Source organism: Petaurus breviceps, unplaced genomic scaffold (genome assembly GCF_028583685.1).
Source record: "Petaurus breviceps papuanus isolate PSGF00001 unplaced genomic scaffold, PetGlider_PUasm1.0 98, whole genome shotgun sequence".
NCBI lineage: Eukaryota > Metazoa > Chordata > Mammalia > Diprotodontia > Petauridae > Petaurus > Petaurus breviceps.
The window spans coordinates 1,531,456-1,550,587 of NW_027187460.1; the positions used below are offsets into that span (position 1 = coordinate 1,531,456).

General features: G+C 44.7%; 1 protein-coding gene across 2 annotated transcripts in view; it reads right to left on the reverse strand.

The window, feature by feature from the left end:
- Positions 1-19,132, reverse strand: part of ADGRB1 (adhesion G protein-coupled receptor B1) — a 268,191-nt gene that overhangs the window by 58,488 nt on the left and 190,571 nt on the right. For both annotated transcript variants that reach the window (XM_069081351.1, XM_069081350.1), the window contains exons 20-23: positions 14,266-14,368; positions 11,302-11,452; positions 5,887-5,956; positions 350-416 (exon numbers count right to left, since the gene is read on the reverse strand). In XM_069081351.1, coding sequence (XP_068937452.1) covers positions 350-416; positions 5,887-5,956; positions 11,302-11,452; positions 14,266-14,368 — 391 coding nt within the window. The remainder of the gene's footprint in view (positions 1-349; positions 417-5,886; positions 5,957-11,301; positions 11,453-14,265; positions 14,369-19,132) is intronic.

A 19,132-nucleotide genomic window follows, 5' to 3' on the forward strand; every position in this document is an offset into this window, starting at 1 on the left:
CAGAGAACATCCAGCCCCAGGCTCTTCTTTAACAAGCCCAAAGATTGAGGTGACCCCCAAGTCACACATGACTTAGCAGCTTCAGACAGAGACCATAAAGGATGGAGGGGCCTTTACAGACCAGTGCCCTTGAGGAAAAAATTTAGGCCCCCTTAGGAGTAGGAACCTGCCCAAAGTCTCACAGCAAAGCCAGGAACTAAAACCCAGGTCTGTTGATGCCTGGGATCTTTGGTGGAATGGCGGGGGATGGGGAGATAAGGTCACCTCTTCTCTAGACCTAGGTGGATACAGGGCCTTTAGAAAGGGACGATAGGGAATCAGAAAGGAACTCATGCTGGGGAGGCAGTACCAGGACGACGGCAGCAGCTGGTCCCACGAAGGCGTACAGCAGTCCCCCTTCCAAGGAGAGCCAGCAGCTGAGAGAAAGGAGCAGAGAAAAGAGGCTGGTTAGTCCAGAGGAAGCCATCAGACCTCCCCACCAATGAGGACACTCCTCCCTTCCTTGGCTTTGGCTTTTGTGTATTCTGCCTCAGTTCTTGCCTTTTTAACTTCTCTCCCAAGTCTGCCCCATTCCTATCTCTTAAAGCTGCCTCCTCCTGGAAGCCCTCCCTCACAATTCCTGTTTTTCTAACACTTTAGCATCTACACAACAACCTTATGAGCACAGGAGGGCAGAGACACCAACACAGCCTGGGGTGCACATTTCTCCTAGACCTTCTCCAAGGGTACCTTCTATCCTCCCAGGGATAAGGGCAGAGAAAAGTCCCTCCTAATCCCCGAAGGAGCCCCGAAGCATGATTTTGGATGCCTTTACTTCCCAGTCATGGCCCTGTGCTGCTTGCCTCCCCTTTCTCCCCCGCCCCCCACCATTCTCATCTCTCCATCTCTGGTCCATGGGCTCAGATAAGCTTTCACTTATCAGAACTGGGCCTCCACTGCAGTTCCCCCATGCTGTCTGCATGCTGTTATCACCTCCCTTCTTCCAATGAGGATGCCGAGGCTAAGAAAGGCTATGTGATTCTTCCAGAGCCACAGCTAGCCAGTTTCTGAGGCAGGATTTGAATTTGGGTCTTCCTGACTCCAAATCTAGCACTCTGTCCCAAGTGTTGGGAGCTGTTCTTGAGTCAGGGAGAACAAAGAGAGGCTCGACTGGGAAATGCTCCAAGGACCTAAGCTCTCACCCAGTCCAGGTGACCTAGTTAAAGATACACAGGAAGCTGGAGCAGGACAGAGGGCTCAGAGCCCAGGACTATGAAACAATCCAAACTGCTTAAATTAAAAGAATTTGGTTATTTCTGGGGAATAGTCATGATTATCATTTTGCAGGATAAAGTCCCAACTACTAGTCTGATCTTTCTGCTAATAGGATGTTGGTAACCAGGCAGCTGGATGGCACAGTGGACACTCATCTTTCTGAGTTCAAATCCTAGCCTCAGACACTTACTAGCTGTGTGACCCTGGGAAAGTCACTTAAACATGTTTGCCTCAGTTTCCCAATCTGTCAAATGAGCTGGAGAAGAAATGGCAAACCACTCCAGTATCTTTGCTGAGAAAACCTCAAATGAGGTCATAAAGAGATTGAACAACACTAACACTAACTAACTTCCTTCCTCTGGGTCTGACTCTCTATCCTCTACACCACCTAACTGCCCCAACTTTAATAACAAACATCAACAATTATCAACAAATAATTAATTAAAATAATAATGAACATTTATGGTACTTTAATTTTTGAAAAATATTTACATTATTTCATTTGAGACTCTACATTTGAATTTTTTTTTTCTATAAAAAGAAAGGATCAGACTATATGACCTCCAAGGATCATTCTGGCTCTAATGACCTATCTAATGACAGCTGCCATAAGATGGGTAGAGATTCAGGGCCACAAGGAATCTGGGTCACTCCTTGCTTGGGGTAGAAGGGAGGAGGAATCATGGAGATAAGATACCCAGAAAGAGGCGTGGACTATAGCAGAAGGAACCCTGGAATTGGACTCAGTACCTGCGTACTTACTTATGGGATTATGGCAAGTCATAGAGTCATAGGTTTAGGGCCGAAAGGACCTCAGAGGTCATTCAATCCAACACTGTCATTTCACAGATGAGGAAACTGAGGCCCCGAGGCTTTATAAGAGTTATACAGAGAGTTATCAGAGGTAGAATTTGAACCCAGATCCTCTGACTCTGGACTCAGTGCTCTTTCCCCTACACCCAAGCTTCCCTGTAAAGTGCCTCAATTTTCACATCTGTAAAATGATAGATTGGTGGTACGAGATGATTTCTATTGTCTTTTCTGGCTCTGATATTCTATAATCTGTAATACACACTATCTATAATAAAGCATATTAGATCTTCCAAAGTGTTTTCTAGACAATTATCTTGTTTGACAAACCTAATAACTACCATTTCTTTTTAGCTCTAAAATTTACAAAGTTCTTTCTACACAAAGACCCAAGGAAGGTGTCAGTTCAGGGAAAATTAGCCCCATTTAATAGATGAGGAAACTGAGGCCCAGAGAGGATTTGTCCAAGATGAAGCTAATTAGCTAGGGCACTTGCTCTGCTTTATTTGTCTGTTTCTTCATTTTACAGATGCATTTGTGTGTGTCCCATTTTCTCTCTCGGTCACATTGTCTCTGTGTGTATCTCTCCCATTGTCTCTCTGTTTCTTTCTTTGACATACCATCCCTCACTCTCCCTCCTTTTCTCTCTCTCCATGTTTCTGTTTCTCATTCTGTCTTTGTCCTCATTTTTTTCTGTCTCCTCTGTCTCATTCTATCTGTCTCTCAGCCTCTCTTTTGTTATTGTTTTTCTCCCCCTTTTGCCTGAATCACAGATATCACTGGAAGGGGGGAGGCAGTGGCTGGTGCTAAGGTGCCAAGGTCTCTCTTTGCCTGATGCCAGTGGGCAGTCAGTTCCCCACTGATAAGATCCTAGGCTCCTGCCATCCCCCTTGGGCTTCCTCCCTTTCTTTCTCTTCTTCTCCAATTTCCTCCCAAATGCCATAGTCATCATCTCCCTGCCCCCTCACTGAAGCCACATTGTGCCTTTCTAATTCCTCCCTCCTCCTTCACCTCCATCTCTGACGCCGGAACAATGATGACTGTACCACTATTCCCTTGGTTCTGAGGCCCTGCTGTCTTTGTTCTCCTGGTCCAGACTCTCAACACAATCCCCTTGAACTACAGCAATGGTCTTCTGCTTCATCTTCCAGCTGCTGGGCTCTCCCACTCTAAAGCAAGATGCCTGAGTCATATTTCTAAAGCCCATTTCCAATCAGAGGCTCGTTAATTTAGCCTAAAGGGACCGCAGAGACCAACTAATCCAGCCTCCCCCATTTTCCTCAGGAGGAAACTGAGGAACTACAAGACGCATCTAAGGTCACACAGGTAGTGAGCATCAAAGGTGGGACTTTAATCCAATCCCTTCTGCTTTTTTTCATTATCTCATACTGTCTCTCACGTCACTCCCTGGCCCAGAACATCTATGCAGTGACTCACCACCTATAAGGAGAAGTCCAACCAATCAACAAACGTTTATTAAACACTCTACTAAGTGCCAGGGATACAAAAAGGGGCAAAAGATAGTGCCTGCCCTCAAGGAGCTTGCAGTTTAATAGGGGAGAGGACACACAAGCAAATATATGTGTGTATGTATATATATATATATATATATATATATACATATATACATGTGCATACACATGTACACACATATACATATACATACATACACATACACACACCTCTCCAAATTCTTCATCCTGGCACTCAAGGCTCTCCAGGGTCTGAGTCCAACCTCCCTTTCTACTTTTATCTCTCATTCTTCACTCCTTCACTTTGCTCCAGCCAAAAAAAGAAGGCTAAAATGGAAATTCACTTCATTTATTTAGCACCGGCCCTCAGGGCTGGTAGTATTAAGACAAAAATAAACCAGCTTTTCCCTCTAAATTTGGTGTTGAAAAACACCCCTTTTCACCAGAGCCTGGACTCCATCCCTAGAACCCTGGGCTCTGATAGGAAACTTTCATCTTCTCTTACCAAGAACCAGACCATGCCACTTCCCATACTTTTCCAAACCATGCCAACATGTGTCATCCTCTCTTTCTAGCTCCCTTTTATGTGTTTTCTTTTCCCATTAGAATGTAAGCTCCTCGAGGGCAGGAATTGTCTCACTTGTACATGTTTGTATCTCTGGTGCTCAGCACCGTGCCTGGCTTGTAATAAATGCCTAATAGATGTTCAATCATTCATTAGTCACTCAAATTGTGACTCTGTACATCTATAGACATGTCCCTTTTCCTCTCTGGATATCGCTCTGTAATTCTGAAAAAAAGGAGAAGATGGGACTCAATGTTGAACAAGGACCTTTTCAGCTCGAAATCCTATGGTTTTGTTTTTTTTTGCCTTTCGGAGTGGGGAGAGCAGGGCAATTGGGGATAAGTGACTTGCCCAAGGTCCCATAGCTAGTAAGTATTAAGTGTCTGAGGCTGGATTTGAATCAGGTCCTCCTGATTCTAGGGCCAGTGCTCTATTCACTGTGCCACCTAGCCACCCTAGAAATCCTATGTTCTTATGGACAATTTACTCCTTCCTAACATGAGTCTTACTTTGCCACTTCTTGACTTTGCTGATGATTTTTCCCTTTGCCTTAAATATACTTTCCCTCTTCTCTTTCTCATGTCTTCCCCAATAGTGCTGTCTGCTAAAATTCTCCCCATCCTTCAAGGCTAAATTCAGGTGCCACATCTTCCAAGAAGCCTTCCTGACTCTTCCCCAATCAGAAAAGCTCTCTCCTTCCTCTGGGCCCAACAACTCTGAGTCTCTTATCTTATAGCGTTTATCCCACTCTTACCTTATCTAAAAACTGGGGCAGCTCACGTTTTCATCACTGAGATCCTTTGAAGTAGAGTGGCCCAGAGAACATGAGTCCCACTTTACAGATGTAGAAACTGAGACTCACAAAGGGGAGTGATTTACCCAAGATCACATGGTTGTATGTATCATCTGTCTTGTTTTAGAGGATCCAGAACCAAAATTTAGAGGAAGAAGCCAGTTTGTTTTTGTCTTAATACTGCCAGCACTGAGGGCCAGATCTTAAAGGTCAAATAACCCAAAAGCTGGGTAGCTAGGAGGTACAGTGGATAGAGTGGTGGACCTGGAGTCAGGAAGACTCATCTTCCTGAATTTAAATCCAGCCTCAGATGCTTAATAGCTGTATGACCCTGGGCAAGTCACTTAACCCCATTTGCCTCAGTTTCTCCATCTGTAAAATGAGCTGGAGAAGGAAATGGCAGACCACTTTAATATCTTCTCCAAGAACACTCCAAATGGGGTCACAAAGAGTCAGACATGACCGAAAAACTAAACAACAACAACAAACCCAATACTTTCCTTTTATAGCTGGAGAAACAAACCCAGAGAATAAAAAAAAAATTAACTTCCATGGGCCTCTGTTCCCTCTTCTATAAAATGAAGGGGCTGGATCCTTCCTAGCTCTAAATTTCTGATCCAATGATCCTAAAAACCTTGTGCAATATCATATAGGTAGTAAATGAAGGATTTGGGATTTTAATGTGGATCTTCTGAGTCCACATTCAGTGATTTTTTTTACTATATCAAAAAGTTTCCAGCATTTGGGTCTCTTGTCCCCTCCTCCCCATCCCATTAGACCATGAGCTCAGGCCTGATTCATCCCTGAGCACAGCATTCAGGAGATATTTGATGGATGAATGACTAGAGAAACCACCTCTGTGATCTGAAAGGTTCTGTGTTGGAGAATGAGTATTCCAACTAACTCCTGTTCCCCAGCCTACAGCTGAGCCACAACTCAGGGCAGAGTTCTAGTATAGGGAGAAGGAAGGGAGGCGACATCTTGATACTTACTAGTTCACCGTACTGTAGCCTTTCGCCTTGGTAAATCCTACGGAAATGGCCACGACCAAAGCAGGAAGCCCTAAAGAGGGAAATGCCAAAAAATGAAGGTATTGTCAGGTCTCAGCTTCCTAAGTCCTCCTGTTATCCAACTACCCTCTCACACCCCTGTCAGCTCAATACCCAGAGATAGAATCTGTGACAGGTTCAAGAGCCCAATCATGTTGGTGATGGAGCCAAGTGTGGGAATTGTAAAAATGTAAAGTGCTATGGTGGCCTGCAGAAAGACAAGGGGAGGCCTGGATACGTAGCAGTTTTATGGAAAAGATCTGAAGGTCTTAGTGAACTGCACTCCACATCTGGAATAACATGTTGTGAGAGTAATGGAATATAAAGATCTCCCTGTATTGGCTTGGTTTTCAAATTGATTGTGTTAAAGCCCAGAGCTTGTTAATCCCACCTGTGGGATGGACTTGATGTGAAAAGAGAGTCCTGAACTGGGAGGAGCTGGTGACGTAGATTTGGAGAGACACAAGAGAGAGGCAGAAGAACTTTTTGGAAGCAGCACCCTCATGGAGGCAGAGAGAGAGACTGAGAAGGATTGCTGGGGGCCACTTTGAATTGCCCTGGACTTTTGAGACCTGCCCCCTGAGCTGCCAAGGACTGAGGAGACATGGCTGTTTTGCTGGTACTTTGTCTATATGTTTTGATGTTGTTTTGCCAGATTTGTCCACTGGTGAAAGACAGTCCTTTTGTTGAAGAAGTCCTGGAACCTGGCTGTTGGCTAAGAGCTCCTGAGACTGTCCTGCCGACAGAGAGTGAATACTGTCCACTGGTGAAGGACAGGGCTGTTGTTGCAGGGGTCTGGAGACTGTCCTGCAGACAGAATGAATACTGTCCACTGGTGAAGGACAGTGCTGTTGTTGCAGGGGTCTGGAGACTATCCTGCAGACAGAGTGAATACTGTCCACTGGTGAAGGACAGTGCTGTTGTTGCAGGGGTCTGGGAACCTTTCTGTTGGTTCAGAAGCCCTGAAGAAGGATTTTCTTGTTGTATGTTTACAGAAATCCTGGGAGAGGGTTTTGCTAATGTTTTCAGGGGTTCTAGGACTGTTCTACAGACAGAGGATGAATTAATGAAGGGACTGGCAATGTATCTTGTGGCCTTGCTAAGCCTTGTCTCCCCTGGAACTAAGATTGCTGAGAACTTGCCTCCTGTCAAGATGAAGAAAAGACCTTCATTTGGGTATTAAGTGCTGTGCTTAAACTTGATGTAACTCTGGGGTAGATTCAATTGTGATCCAGGGGTGGGGAACTTTTGACCTTTTTGTGTTCTGTGATTGAACAAATGAATGTACTTTACTTATGATTGGAAACTAATCTCCATTTGAGAAGAGGGGATTTGTGATGGACTAAATGAAGGTACAGCCTAGGGGTGGAGTAGTATTTAGAACAGGGACTTTGTAATTGATTGAATGAGTGGAAGGTCCTGGGGTGGGGTAGTACTTGGAGATTATTTAATCACCCTTAGTAAATGCTGTATTTTGAAGGATGTCATGTTTTGATCCTCTCTGTTCTTGGTTTGTCACTGAATAAAATGGAGAGCACCTATGCTGGTATTTTGAACCTTGGGAAGTTGCCTTTCCTTGGCATTACATTACACATGTGCACCATGATTGAGGAGGTTCATGGATAAGCTTAGCACAGTGCCACAGGGTAGGTGCTTAATAAAGGGTGATTGACTGATAAGATGAGGAACATCCAGGGGAAGGCAAGCAGGAGAAGGACATCCATGCCATATGAGCTTAGATTGAACGACCTGGGGACGTCTGGCCTGGAGAAGAGAAGACTTAGGGGGAACATCATGTCTCTTTGCAAGTGTAGGAAGGACTTCCTTAATTTAGCACCTGCTCTGTGAAGGAGCTGTGCTCAGGGCTGGCTAGGAGCTTCAACATGAATTTACATGTGAAGGAGGGATTAGACCCAGGGAGATAAACTAGAAACTCTAAGTGGAAATCACCAAGGAGAAAAACAAGGTTGGAGGTTGGGGGAGGGGCAGGTCAACACAAACTTTCCTAATCAGGACTGTCTGAGCGCACAAAGGCCTGCCTCTGAAGGTCTGCCATGGCAGGAGGTCTTTAAGCAAAGTGTAGATGGACACTTATCTGGTCTGTTGTAGTGCAGGACTCTTGTTTAGTTGTTGTTTTTCATTCAGGCCATTTTCATGACCCCTTTTGGGGGCTTTCTTGGCAAAGATACTGGACTGGTTTGCCATTTCCTTCCCCAGCTCATTTTACAGACGAGGAAACTGAGGCAAATGGGGGAAGTGACTTGCCCAGGGTCACATAGCTATTAAGTGTCTGAGGCCAGATCTAAACTAAGGAAGAGTAGTCTTCCTGACTCCAGGACCAGTACTCTATTCTCTGCACCACCTGGCTGCCCACTAACTATACGACAATAATTTTTTTCCCCCTGGGGTGTGTTAGGGGGAAGGTTGTTTTATTTTTCCAAGCAGAAGTTGGACTTTAAAAAAAAAAAGGAAGTTGGACTCTATGGCCTTTGCAGTCATTTGCTATAATAAAATTCTGAAATTCTGTGATCGCAAACTTGGTATGAGCCAACACTATAACATGGCAGCCAGAACCCTAAATTTGAAGTGGAACCCAGTACTACAATGAGAAAGGAGACACGCCCAATATGCTATGCCCGGGTCAGAGTGCATCAGGAGTACTGCGGTAAGTTCCAAGCACCCCATTTTGAGAAGGACTTTTGCAAATCAGGGTTAGGGCCCAGGGGTTCTACTGGATGCCAGACCAAATGAAACTTTGCTGGGGATGTTTAATCTGGAGAAGATGGTGGGGGTGGGGAGCAACCCCAACAGCCATCTTTAAGAATCTGAAAGGTCATCATACAGAAAACAGAGGGATTAGTAAAAGAGGGATTAGATTTCAAGGAATTCCAGAGCCTCAGAGTTAGAAGTAATTTATTCTTTGCAAAGATGCCACTGATTTCATAAGTGGAAAATCTGATGGCCCTTCTGGAATCCTCCTCCTTCCTGACTTCTTTCTCAGCATCACGCGACACTGTTGGCCACCCTCTCTTACTGGACATACTCTCCTCTCTGGGTTTTTGTGACCTTGCTCTTTCTCAGTTGTCTGAGTGCTCCTTCTTAATCTCTTTTTTTCTGGACCATCATCATCTTGTCTCCTAACCATGGATGGACCCCAAGATTTGGTCCTGAACCTTCTCTTCTGTCTCTGAACTTTCTCTTTTGGTGACTTGATCACCTCTCTTGGGTCCAATTATTATCTCTAAAAAGATGACTCCCAGATTTATATGTCCACCTCTAATATCTCTCCTGGGTTCCAGGGTCCCGTACCACCAAATACTTACTGAACACTTCCAACTTAAGAACTCATTTTCTCTATTGCCTCCCAACCCAATCCAACCCAACCTAATCCAAACCAACCCACTGTCTTTGTAACTTCCCCATTTCTGTCAATACCACCAGCCTTCCGGACACCCAGGGCCTTAAACCTAAGTCTACATCAAATCTTCACTCTCCCTCATCCTTAAATTGCCAAATCTTGTGTACCTAACTTCTCCCCACTTGCAGTAATCACCCTAGTTTAGTCCCTCATCACCTCTTGCATGGACTATTGAAACTAGTCTCCCTGCTTCAGGTCTTCCCACTCCTCCTCAGCCGCCAATGTGATATCACTAAACCACAGATCTTACCATGTCCCTCTGCTGCTCAACAAACCCCAGTGGCTCCCTGTAACCTCTAGAATCAAATGTCAATTTCTCTGTTAGACACTTACAATCCATCACAATCAGTGATGGCCATCTTTCTAGGCTTATTACACAATTATTCCCTTTCGTCTCTGCTGCAGTCAAGCCAAAACCAGTCTTTTTTTTTCTTTTTCTGTTCTTCACACACAACTTCCATCTCCCATCACCACACTTTTGCATGGGCTGTCCCCAATGCCTAGCATGCACACCCTCCTTAACGTCACCTCTTAAGAGTCCTTAGCTTCTCTCTAAGCTCATTTCAAGTACTACCTTATATAACATCTACTTCCCTGTTCCAAACACTTCCTAGTGCTCCCCTACCCCAAATTTATCATTTATTTACTTTGTGCAGACTTTGCATATGGGTGTACAGATCGTCTCCTCCAACAGAACATAATCTCCTTGATGACAAGGACCATCCCATTTTTGTCTTCCTGTCCCCAGTGCTAGACACATACTAAGCACTTGATAAATGTCTATTTAATTGATCTCAAGACTCTTTTGTCCAACTTGTCCCTGAAGAGAAATCTCCTCTGAACAGCAGAACAACCATCATCACCACCACCATGACCATCTTCTGCTTGTAAATCACCAGCAAGGGCAACCTGTTACCTCCCAAGGCAGCTGATCTCACCTCTGAAGGGCTCTAATTGTCAGGAAGTCATTGCTAAAGGAGAACGTCTACCTCAGCTTCTCTGCAGATTCCAGCCATACCAAGTGTTTTCCTTTAGAGTTGATCAGAATAAGTCAAATCTCTCTTTCCCAATGCTTAATCAGAGTGCAGACAGCTATGATGGCCCCACTAAGTCTTCTCTTTCCCAGACTAAACATTCCCATCCATTTCAGGGGATGCACCTAAGTCATGATCTTCAGTCTTTTTTGCTATTTGGTCACTGTCTTCTGGAAGCAATCCAGCTTGTCAGTGTCTGTCCTGGACAGACTTCACCCAGAACTGAGCACAGTGCCCAAGGTGAAGCCCAGGACATGGGCACTGCTGCCTTCCTCAGTCTGACTGATGCTTCTCTTAACGGAGCCTCAAGGGGCTTAATAGAGACTTGGTGGCCATGTCACACTGTTGCTATTATTATCAATTAACATCGTCATCCATAACAGTAATGACAAAAAGAATAGCTACCATTTATATAATGCTTTAAGGCTGGCAAAGTGCTTTACAGATGTGATTTCATTTGATCCTTACAACAACAAATAATCATAAAAATAACAGATAATATTTACATATTATGTATTTATACAAATATACATATTATGTGCTTACTAGGTGCTGAATGCTTTGCAATTATTATCTCATTTCATCCTCAGAACAGCCCTGGGAGGTAGATGCTATTACTGTCCCCATTTTATAGATGAAGAAACGGAGGCAAACAGTCTAATAAAAAACCCAAATTTTTTTTCAACATAAGGCAAGGGAACTTCGTGTGAGTCCAGCTGAAGGACCAGGAAACAGTAGAAGAAATACAAAATCCAGGACACAGAGAGAGTGGGGATTGCAGAAATCGTCAAGGTCCAAATGGCTCACTTGAGGACAGAATCCCGGTGTCCCTTCTCCCAAGCCACTGTCCTCTGTCTCACCCACCCCTCTGCCTAGGCCATGGGAGGGCTCTCCAGTTCCACTCACCCCAGCCGAGGCACAGGAAGCGCTTTCGGATGATTCGGTTGCGAAGCCTCCCGGTGACAGCCATGTAGGATTGCCAGGCCTCGGTGAGTACCCAACAGAAGGAGGACAGGAAGAAGAAGTGGAGGAAGGCAGCCACCAGTGTGCAGATCACCTGGGCAGGGAATGCAGGGGCCATGCTAGGCATCGGAAGTTGGGGGAGGACAGGGACAGTATGTTTCCACCAGCCTGATCCCTCAGAACAATGCTCTGCGGTCCAGCCTCCTTCCCCTGCCTCTCTGGTGGCCTCTGAGCTGTTTCCCCTGAAGCAGGAAGGAGCTACACAGAGCCATGGATGAATCCCACATTGTGGCTGCCCAGAGTGTGTGGGAGATAACAGGTGGACAAGAGCTATCTGTTGCCAGGGTCAGGGGGCTCAGGCTGTGACCTGGTTAGCCACACTTAGTAAATAAGCAAGGTAAATATTCAATTGATGGCCTGGATTAGGACTCGGCCCTGACCGGGATTGAGGCTCAGTCAACGACAACAGGATTAGAGCTCACTTATGGCCAACGTTAGGGATATGGGTTTATGCCTCAATCTGGGGCCAACTTTAAGATTTAGTGACCTGGACTATGGCTGATTCTATGACTAGGATCAGGGCTGAGTCTGTGACATTAGGAGGTGAGCCCATTAGAGTCCTGCCCTGGGCTAGGACTCAGACTGGCATTCAGATCAGAGTTCTCTTACCCTATCCCAAAAGTTAGGGTCCAATCTATGGCTGGGGAAAAGGCCCAATAAATAAGAAGCCCATTAATGCCTCCCCAGAGTATTTCCTACCAGGGAAATGAAGCGATAGAGATAGTAATTCTATACTATTAACTTACTATATTAAAGAAGATCAGAGCTGAAAGTAACCTTAGTCCAGCCCTCTTGTTTTGCAAATAAGGAAACTGAGACACAGGGAGGAGAAGTGACTTGGCCAAGGTCACATAGCAAGTTTGGTGGTAAGGGCTGGAAGGGTTCTCACCATCTACTCTAGGGCTTTTCCCCTTATGACGTATGCCTGAGACGATCCAGTGTTTCCTTACATTTGACTGTATTCCCTCTGGTTTTAGTTAAGGCTATTCCTTTTTGTTTAATCCCCAAAAGACTAAAATAGTTGAAAACAACTTTGTAGTACCCTCTTCCCCAGAATTCTTGACACACAGAAAGAAAGCATACATGGTCTTGTATGAAGTAAGAGCCCCAAATTCAAGTGTGATCTAAGGCTGAGTGAATAAAGGCACAGCAGGGTCTGGATCAAGACCAGGGATGGTCCCAATGACCTTCACTCTAGTCAAGTCCCACTTCTGTTCAATTCCTCATTTCCACTGCAGACATCTTTTATGTACAATTAATTGCATGTTGTTCCCCTCCTTCTCCCCACCCCCCACCATTGGACCATGAGCTCCTGTAGGGCAGGGACTATATTTTTGCCTTTCTTTGCAGTCCCAAAGCTTGCCACTGTGCTTGGCACATGGTAAGCATTCAATAATGCTTGTTGATTAAGTTTTGGGTACTCCAAATTAGGAAGGACATTAGCTAGCTGGGATATGTCCAGAAAAGGGCAATAGAATGAATGGTAAGGGGTTTAGAGACCATATCACGGAGGATCAACTGAAGGAATTGGGGATTTTTAGCCTGGAGGAAAAAAAAATTCTTAGGAGGAACATGATAAAGGTCTTTAAGTATTTGAAGAGCTGTGATATGGAAAAAAGGTTGGACTTACTCTGTTTGGTCTTAGTGTATGGAACTAGGAACAATGGCGGGCAGTTATAGGGAAGGATATTTTTGTCACCACAAGGAAGAACTTCCTAACAATTTGAGCTGACCCAGAACATAAGGGACGTCTCTTAGAAGGACAGGACAAATGACTCTCTCAAGGAGAGATAATAAGGGGCCCCCTGCATGCAGACAGAACAAATAGAAGAGAAAGCTCTTGATCTGGAATCTGAAGACCACTGTTCAAAGGCTATTTACCTCCTGTGACATCTTGGGAAAATCACTTTCCTCTTTAGGTCTCAGTTTCTCTCTTTTTTACCTCTACAAATTGAGAGGGTTGGGTCAAACAAATTCTTAACCAAGAACCCTTTTTGAAATCTGGTGAAGCTTATGGAGATCTCAGAATAATGTTTTATTGCCTATATTCATCCTCCTCCTCCTCTTTACCAGCAGCATTTATATAATGTTTTAAAATTTGCAAATTATAAATATTAGCTCATGGTGGGGCTAGGTGGAGAAGTGAATAGAGCACTAGCCCTGGAGTCAGAAGGGCTTGAGTTCAAATCCGGCCTCAGACACTTAACACAAAAACTAGCCATGTGACCTTGGGCAAGTCACTTAAGCCCAATTGCCCTCCCAAAAAAGCAAAATAAATAAATAAATGAATAAAAAACAAATAAATATTAGCTCATTTTATTCTCACAACGATTCTAGGAGGTAGGTGTGCTATTGTGAATACCCACTTTATAGCTGAGGAAACTGAGGCAGACAAGAGTTAAGTGACTTGCCCAGGGCCATACAGCTACTAAGTTTCTGAGGCAGAATTTGAACTCGTGTCTGTCTTTCTGACTGCAAGCGTAGCACTATATCCATGGAACTATCTAGCTGCTTCTAGTTGGAGGAAATGCTTGGTTTCAGTAAGAGGTTACTGGAAATAAAGATGCAATTTTTCTTCCCATCCAAGGTTGTCCTCCCTCACCCCCCTGTCCAAGTTGAAGATCCTTTGGGTCAAGGGTCTTTCAGATCTATCATGACCGTAGAATTCTGTGAGTCTAACAAAAACTCACATGAACATAATGTTCAGCTACAAAGCCTTTTGTCTACATTGCCTTGACAGATTTTGGTTATTGATTGTGTTAGGAGCTATCTGTCTAGGGCTGAATTGAGAATCTGGTGTTTTTAACAATCTGTAAGGGTGGGGTAGGATCTGAGGAGCATCCTTACCTTGTTTCGAGTCTGGGTCTGCCCAATGAGGATGAGGGCGTTGGAAGAGATGATAGAGAGGCAAAAGTTGATTAGGATGACAGACCTTTCAGAGCGGATGTACCTGGAGAGGAGAAGAAACAGAAGGGCACTGGACCAGTTCCAGTGTCTTGGAACATACCTTCAGTAGGCCCTGGTGTTTTGTCCAGGGGCCCTAAGCTGGGGAAGTGGTCCAGTCATTTAGAATCATCTTCTCAATCATGATCACCCTCACTGGCTCCATATTAATCATTGACATAATCACATCCTCATCACAAGAGAGACAATTGCATCAGGTAGACAGCTGGCCTCAAAGCCAAGATAATCTGGGTTCAAGTCCTGCCTTGGATACATACTGACTGTGGACCTCTGGACAAGTAATTTAATGCTCTAGACCAGTGGTGTCAAACTCAAATAGAAAAGGGGAGCCAGTAAACCATATATAGGAATCCCTGACTTAGAAAACAATACATTAACATCTGCATTCGATTGTATTCTCACTTATTTTGATAAAATTACATTATAATCTGTGTCAGGTTGCACTGGTTGTGTCTGACACCTCTTCTCTAGGTAATCCCCTATAAGGGGCAGAGGACATGCTTGCGGGTATTGGGAGAGGAAGTTTCATCAGCCAGGTCTAGCTCCCATCCTACCCCTCACATTTACATAACGGTGGGTGCTAAGTGTCTGAGCCTGGGATTCGATCTCCAGGTCATCAGGTCATCCCAACACTGGAGCTGGTGCTCTTACTCGCTGTGCTACCTGGCCGCCCCTTGTCCTTTGTTTTTGAAGAGAAACAGTGACAGGACAGAGTGATGTCTTGACTCATGGGTGAATTGGATTTAAGTGAGGCAGAGTTGCACAAGGCTGTCAACCTCACTCTCTTCCAGTCATCAATATCCAGTGACAAGACAAAAGTTAGGACAACTGGCAATTGCCTGGGATGCAGTGGATGACCTTGGCATCCCAGATGTCTGACCAAGCTCCAAGTACTCCACAGTGCCTGCTTTAGCCACGTCCTCATCCACCCATTCCACCAGGGAAAGTCTTCACATGTCTGGGGTAGACATCTCCTAACTCACTGATGGGTTTGAGGCCTGTTGGTACCTTCAACCCAGTTTAATCCACCTGCCAAGATGGTTTTACTGGGGCATGGCCGCTGCACATGCTACAGCTTCTTGGAGCCATAGGTGACAGTTGAGTGCCAGTAGACACCAAAGGGATGAGCAGCCCTGAAAAGGGCTTAATGAGCTCTTACACCAGAGGCACTAGTGCTCCTTGGACACCCATACACCTAGCCATCTGCATATAATCAACTGCAACACCACCATTGCATCAACCATCCTCACTTCCTACACGATCACCAATCACCTTCTTCAGCATCACCACAATGAGCACCGTCATACCCCCATCGATGTAGCTGACTTCAACATCACCATCACCACCAATGCCAGCCCTGCCATCACCACCAATGCCAGCCCTGCCATCATCAGCAGCAGCATCACCACGCTCCTCTTCATAAGAATCACTGCATAGAATTGCTATCAGCACAGCAGTCATGTATATAAAATTAACATCACCATCATCTCCACAATCATCACCAAACGATGGCAGGTGAAAACATAATCATAATCATTCCCATCCATAGAATGAGCATTACCACCAGCAGTGGTCACTCTCTCTGTCTCTCTTTAACCACTATGAGAGGATAGGAGGTGAAAACAATCACAATCATCCCCATCTATAAAATAATCATTATCACTAGTATTACTCTCTCTGTCTCTTTTCCCATCTAAGTGGCTAGGTAGGTAACCATTTTATAAAATCAATATTAACCATTATCACAATCACCTAACTCTAACTCCATAATTACCACCAGATGATGGCACATGAAAACATAATCACAATCTATATAATAACCATCACCACTAGCCTTACTCTCTGTCTCTGTCTTTGTTCCTCACTCTCTCTGTGTCTCTGTCTCTTTCTCCCTCCATCTAGCTGACTAGCTAGGTAACCATATCATAAAATCAACATTACCATTACCACAATCACTGTCATCATCACACTCAATAAAATCACCATGACCATAATCACTGTTATCATCTCCAACACCTGTGCCATTATCATCAAAGATAACCAACATCCCATCATCATCATCATTCTCCCTATTCCAAAGACTTGATCAGGTCTTGGGAAAGAGTATCATCCAATAGAAAGAGTGGTGGATCTGGAATCAAAGGATTAGGTACAAATTCTGTCTCCTCTTATGACCTATTGTGAACAATTCACTTAACCACACTAGTCCTCAGTTTCATCAACTGTTAAATGAAGGATCTGAATTTTATCACCCCTCATTTTCCCTTTGGCCCTAAATCTTTGATCAGCATGGTCCTGTGTTTTCTCATGGCCTGAGGTATGAACTGTAGAGAGCCAGTGACAATGACCATGACCCTAGCCCCACAATGACACAATAGGGGGAGGAACATAAGGAGTCAGATGCTTATTAGACTGTCTACATGGCAAAAAAACATCTGGACACAAAACAAAATAAAACAAACAAATAAACAAAAATCCCTTACCCTTTTCTGGAGAATGAAAGGGTTTTGTGTCACCTACATGCCACAGGAGACATTATCCCTTGTAGCCTCAGGGAGCTCCTTCATGGAGGATATAGAATCCAGTATGAACCAATATCAAGTTGAGAGGGAGTGATAAATTTGAAGTTATGGGACCTGGGTTCAAATCCCAACTCTACCATTTCCTACCTTTTAGGTTCTCCCTTTCCTTATCTATAAAACAGAGGGCTGGAGCTAGAAGACGGCTAGGGTCCCTTCTGGCTCTCTGCCTGTTGTCCCACAACTCTGTCCTCCAATTTCCAACCATTTGCATATGGCTAATCCGCTTGATCAGTATTTGTATATCTGATATGCCCCCACACGTGGTCTTGTTTGAGGATGTATATGTGAGTGTGTGTATCTGAGTGGCATGCACATACAAATGTGTGGACCTGAGTATGCAAGCGTGTTTGTGAGTACAAATGGGGATGCGTGATGGACAGAGCGTGTACATGTAAGGGTATGTAAGAGTGGGTACAGTAAAGATTTAAGTGCATGCTGGAGTAGTCAGCATCTACGAGGCACAAAAACAATTGGTGGCTTCAGTCTGTCCAATGTGTGAGGTCAATAAAAATCTTTGCTGGCCCCCTCCCCACCAACAAACAAAAACCAGCCCAATTGGGTCAGACTATTAGAGATGGGAGAGACCTTAGGACACAGAGTATCTAAACTACAAAACACAGAATGTTGGACTGAAAGGGACCTTGAAATAGGGAATGTTACTGGATGAGGGGACCTTAGCACAGACAATGTTTAAGAACACAGAATGTTAGTACTGGAAAGGCCCTTAGGACATAGAACATATAAATTCATTGTTGTTCAGTCATATCAATCTTGTCCAGCTCTTTGTGACCCTAATTCCTTGGCAGAGATAGTGGAGTAGCTTGCTGTTTCCTTCTCCAGCTCATTTTACAAATGAGGAAACTGAGGCAAAGAGTTAAGTGACTTGCCTAGGGTCATACAACTAGTAAGTGTCTGAGGCCAGATTTGAACTCAGGAGGATGACTTCAGGCCTAGCCCTCTATCTAGCTGCCTATTGGAGCTTATGAGGAATTTGCAACAGAAAACAGGGGAACACTAACCATCAGAGTTGCACAGGACTTCAGAGATCACGTTCTCTGATGCTGTCATTGGAGAAGAAACCTAAGTACTAGGTAGTGACTAGTCCAAGGTCACAAAGCAAGCCAGAGCTAGAAGTCTTCTACCTGCCTGCCCAGAGCGCTTTCCACGGATGTACCCAGCTGCTTCTGGAGTCGGCCCCAGCCAGCCTGATAAGGTCATTAGCCAGTACGATGTCACTGATAATTGAACCTGACAGTTCCCGACACACTCTCAGGGTCGGGCAGCCCTGGAGGCAGAACAGGTCAATGTGACCCCAGTGTAGGGAACTGGGTATGTTTTCCTTTTCGACCAGAATTCAGGATGATTGGCAGCTGAGTGTGGGGAAGGGGTGTGGGTGAGAAAAGAGATCAAAGCAAGTCGGCTGATGCCTCTGGGAAAACAACCAGTAGCTGCTTCCCAAGGACTTGGGAGCTAATTTCCCCACCTATAAAAATAATTTATCATAATATTCCATCACTGTCACTGATTGTCTGGGTGACCCTGGGTAAGTCCCCTCCCCTCTCTGGGCCTCAGTTCTACCATCTGTCAAATGTGAAGTTTGTATTTGTTGGTCTTTAAGGCCCCCTCTGCATTTTACATTGTGTCCTATGTTCTAAGGTCATTCTAGCTCTAATGCGCTCTAGTCTAAATCTGAATAGGGCTTCAACTGTTTAAAGCATGATCGCACTTATATTGAATCTTCACAAAACCCTCTGGGAGGTAACCAGGTCAGGGAAAGTATTATTCTGCTTTGGTTATGGAGGGGAGCACTGAGGTACAAGAAGAGTTTTGTGTTGGTGTTGGGTTTTTCCCTTCATTCACAGAGGTTACTGCAGAGATGGGAGCTGAACTTAGGTCTCTGACTCCCATTTGAGATGCTTTGTCTTTACAACAGCTTCCCTCTTGAACATTACGATAAGTGCCTTAAACCAGGTGTCGGGGGGGTGTACAAGTGGTCGCTCCCCCAACACTAGCCTGTGGACTGATTGACGACCATTGATTTGGAGTTGGAAGGAACGTTGGAGGGTGTAGAGTTCAACCCCCTCATTTTGTAGCTAAGAGAACCTGAGGCACAGAGAGTTAATGACTTACTCAAGGTAAGACACTGAGTAAGCATCTGAGGCTGGATA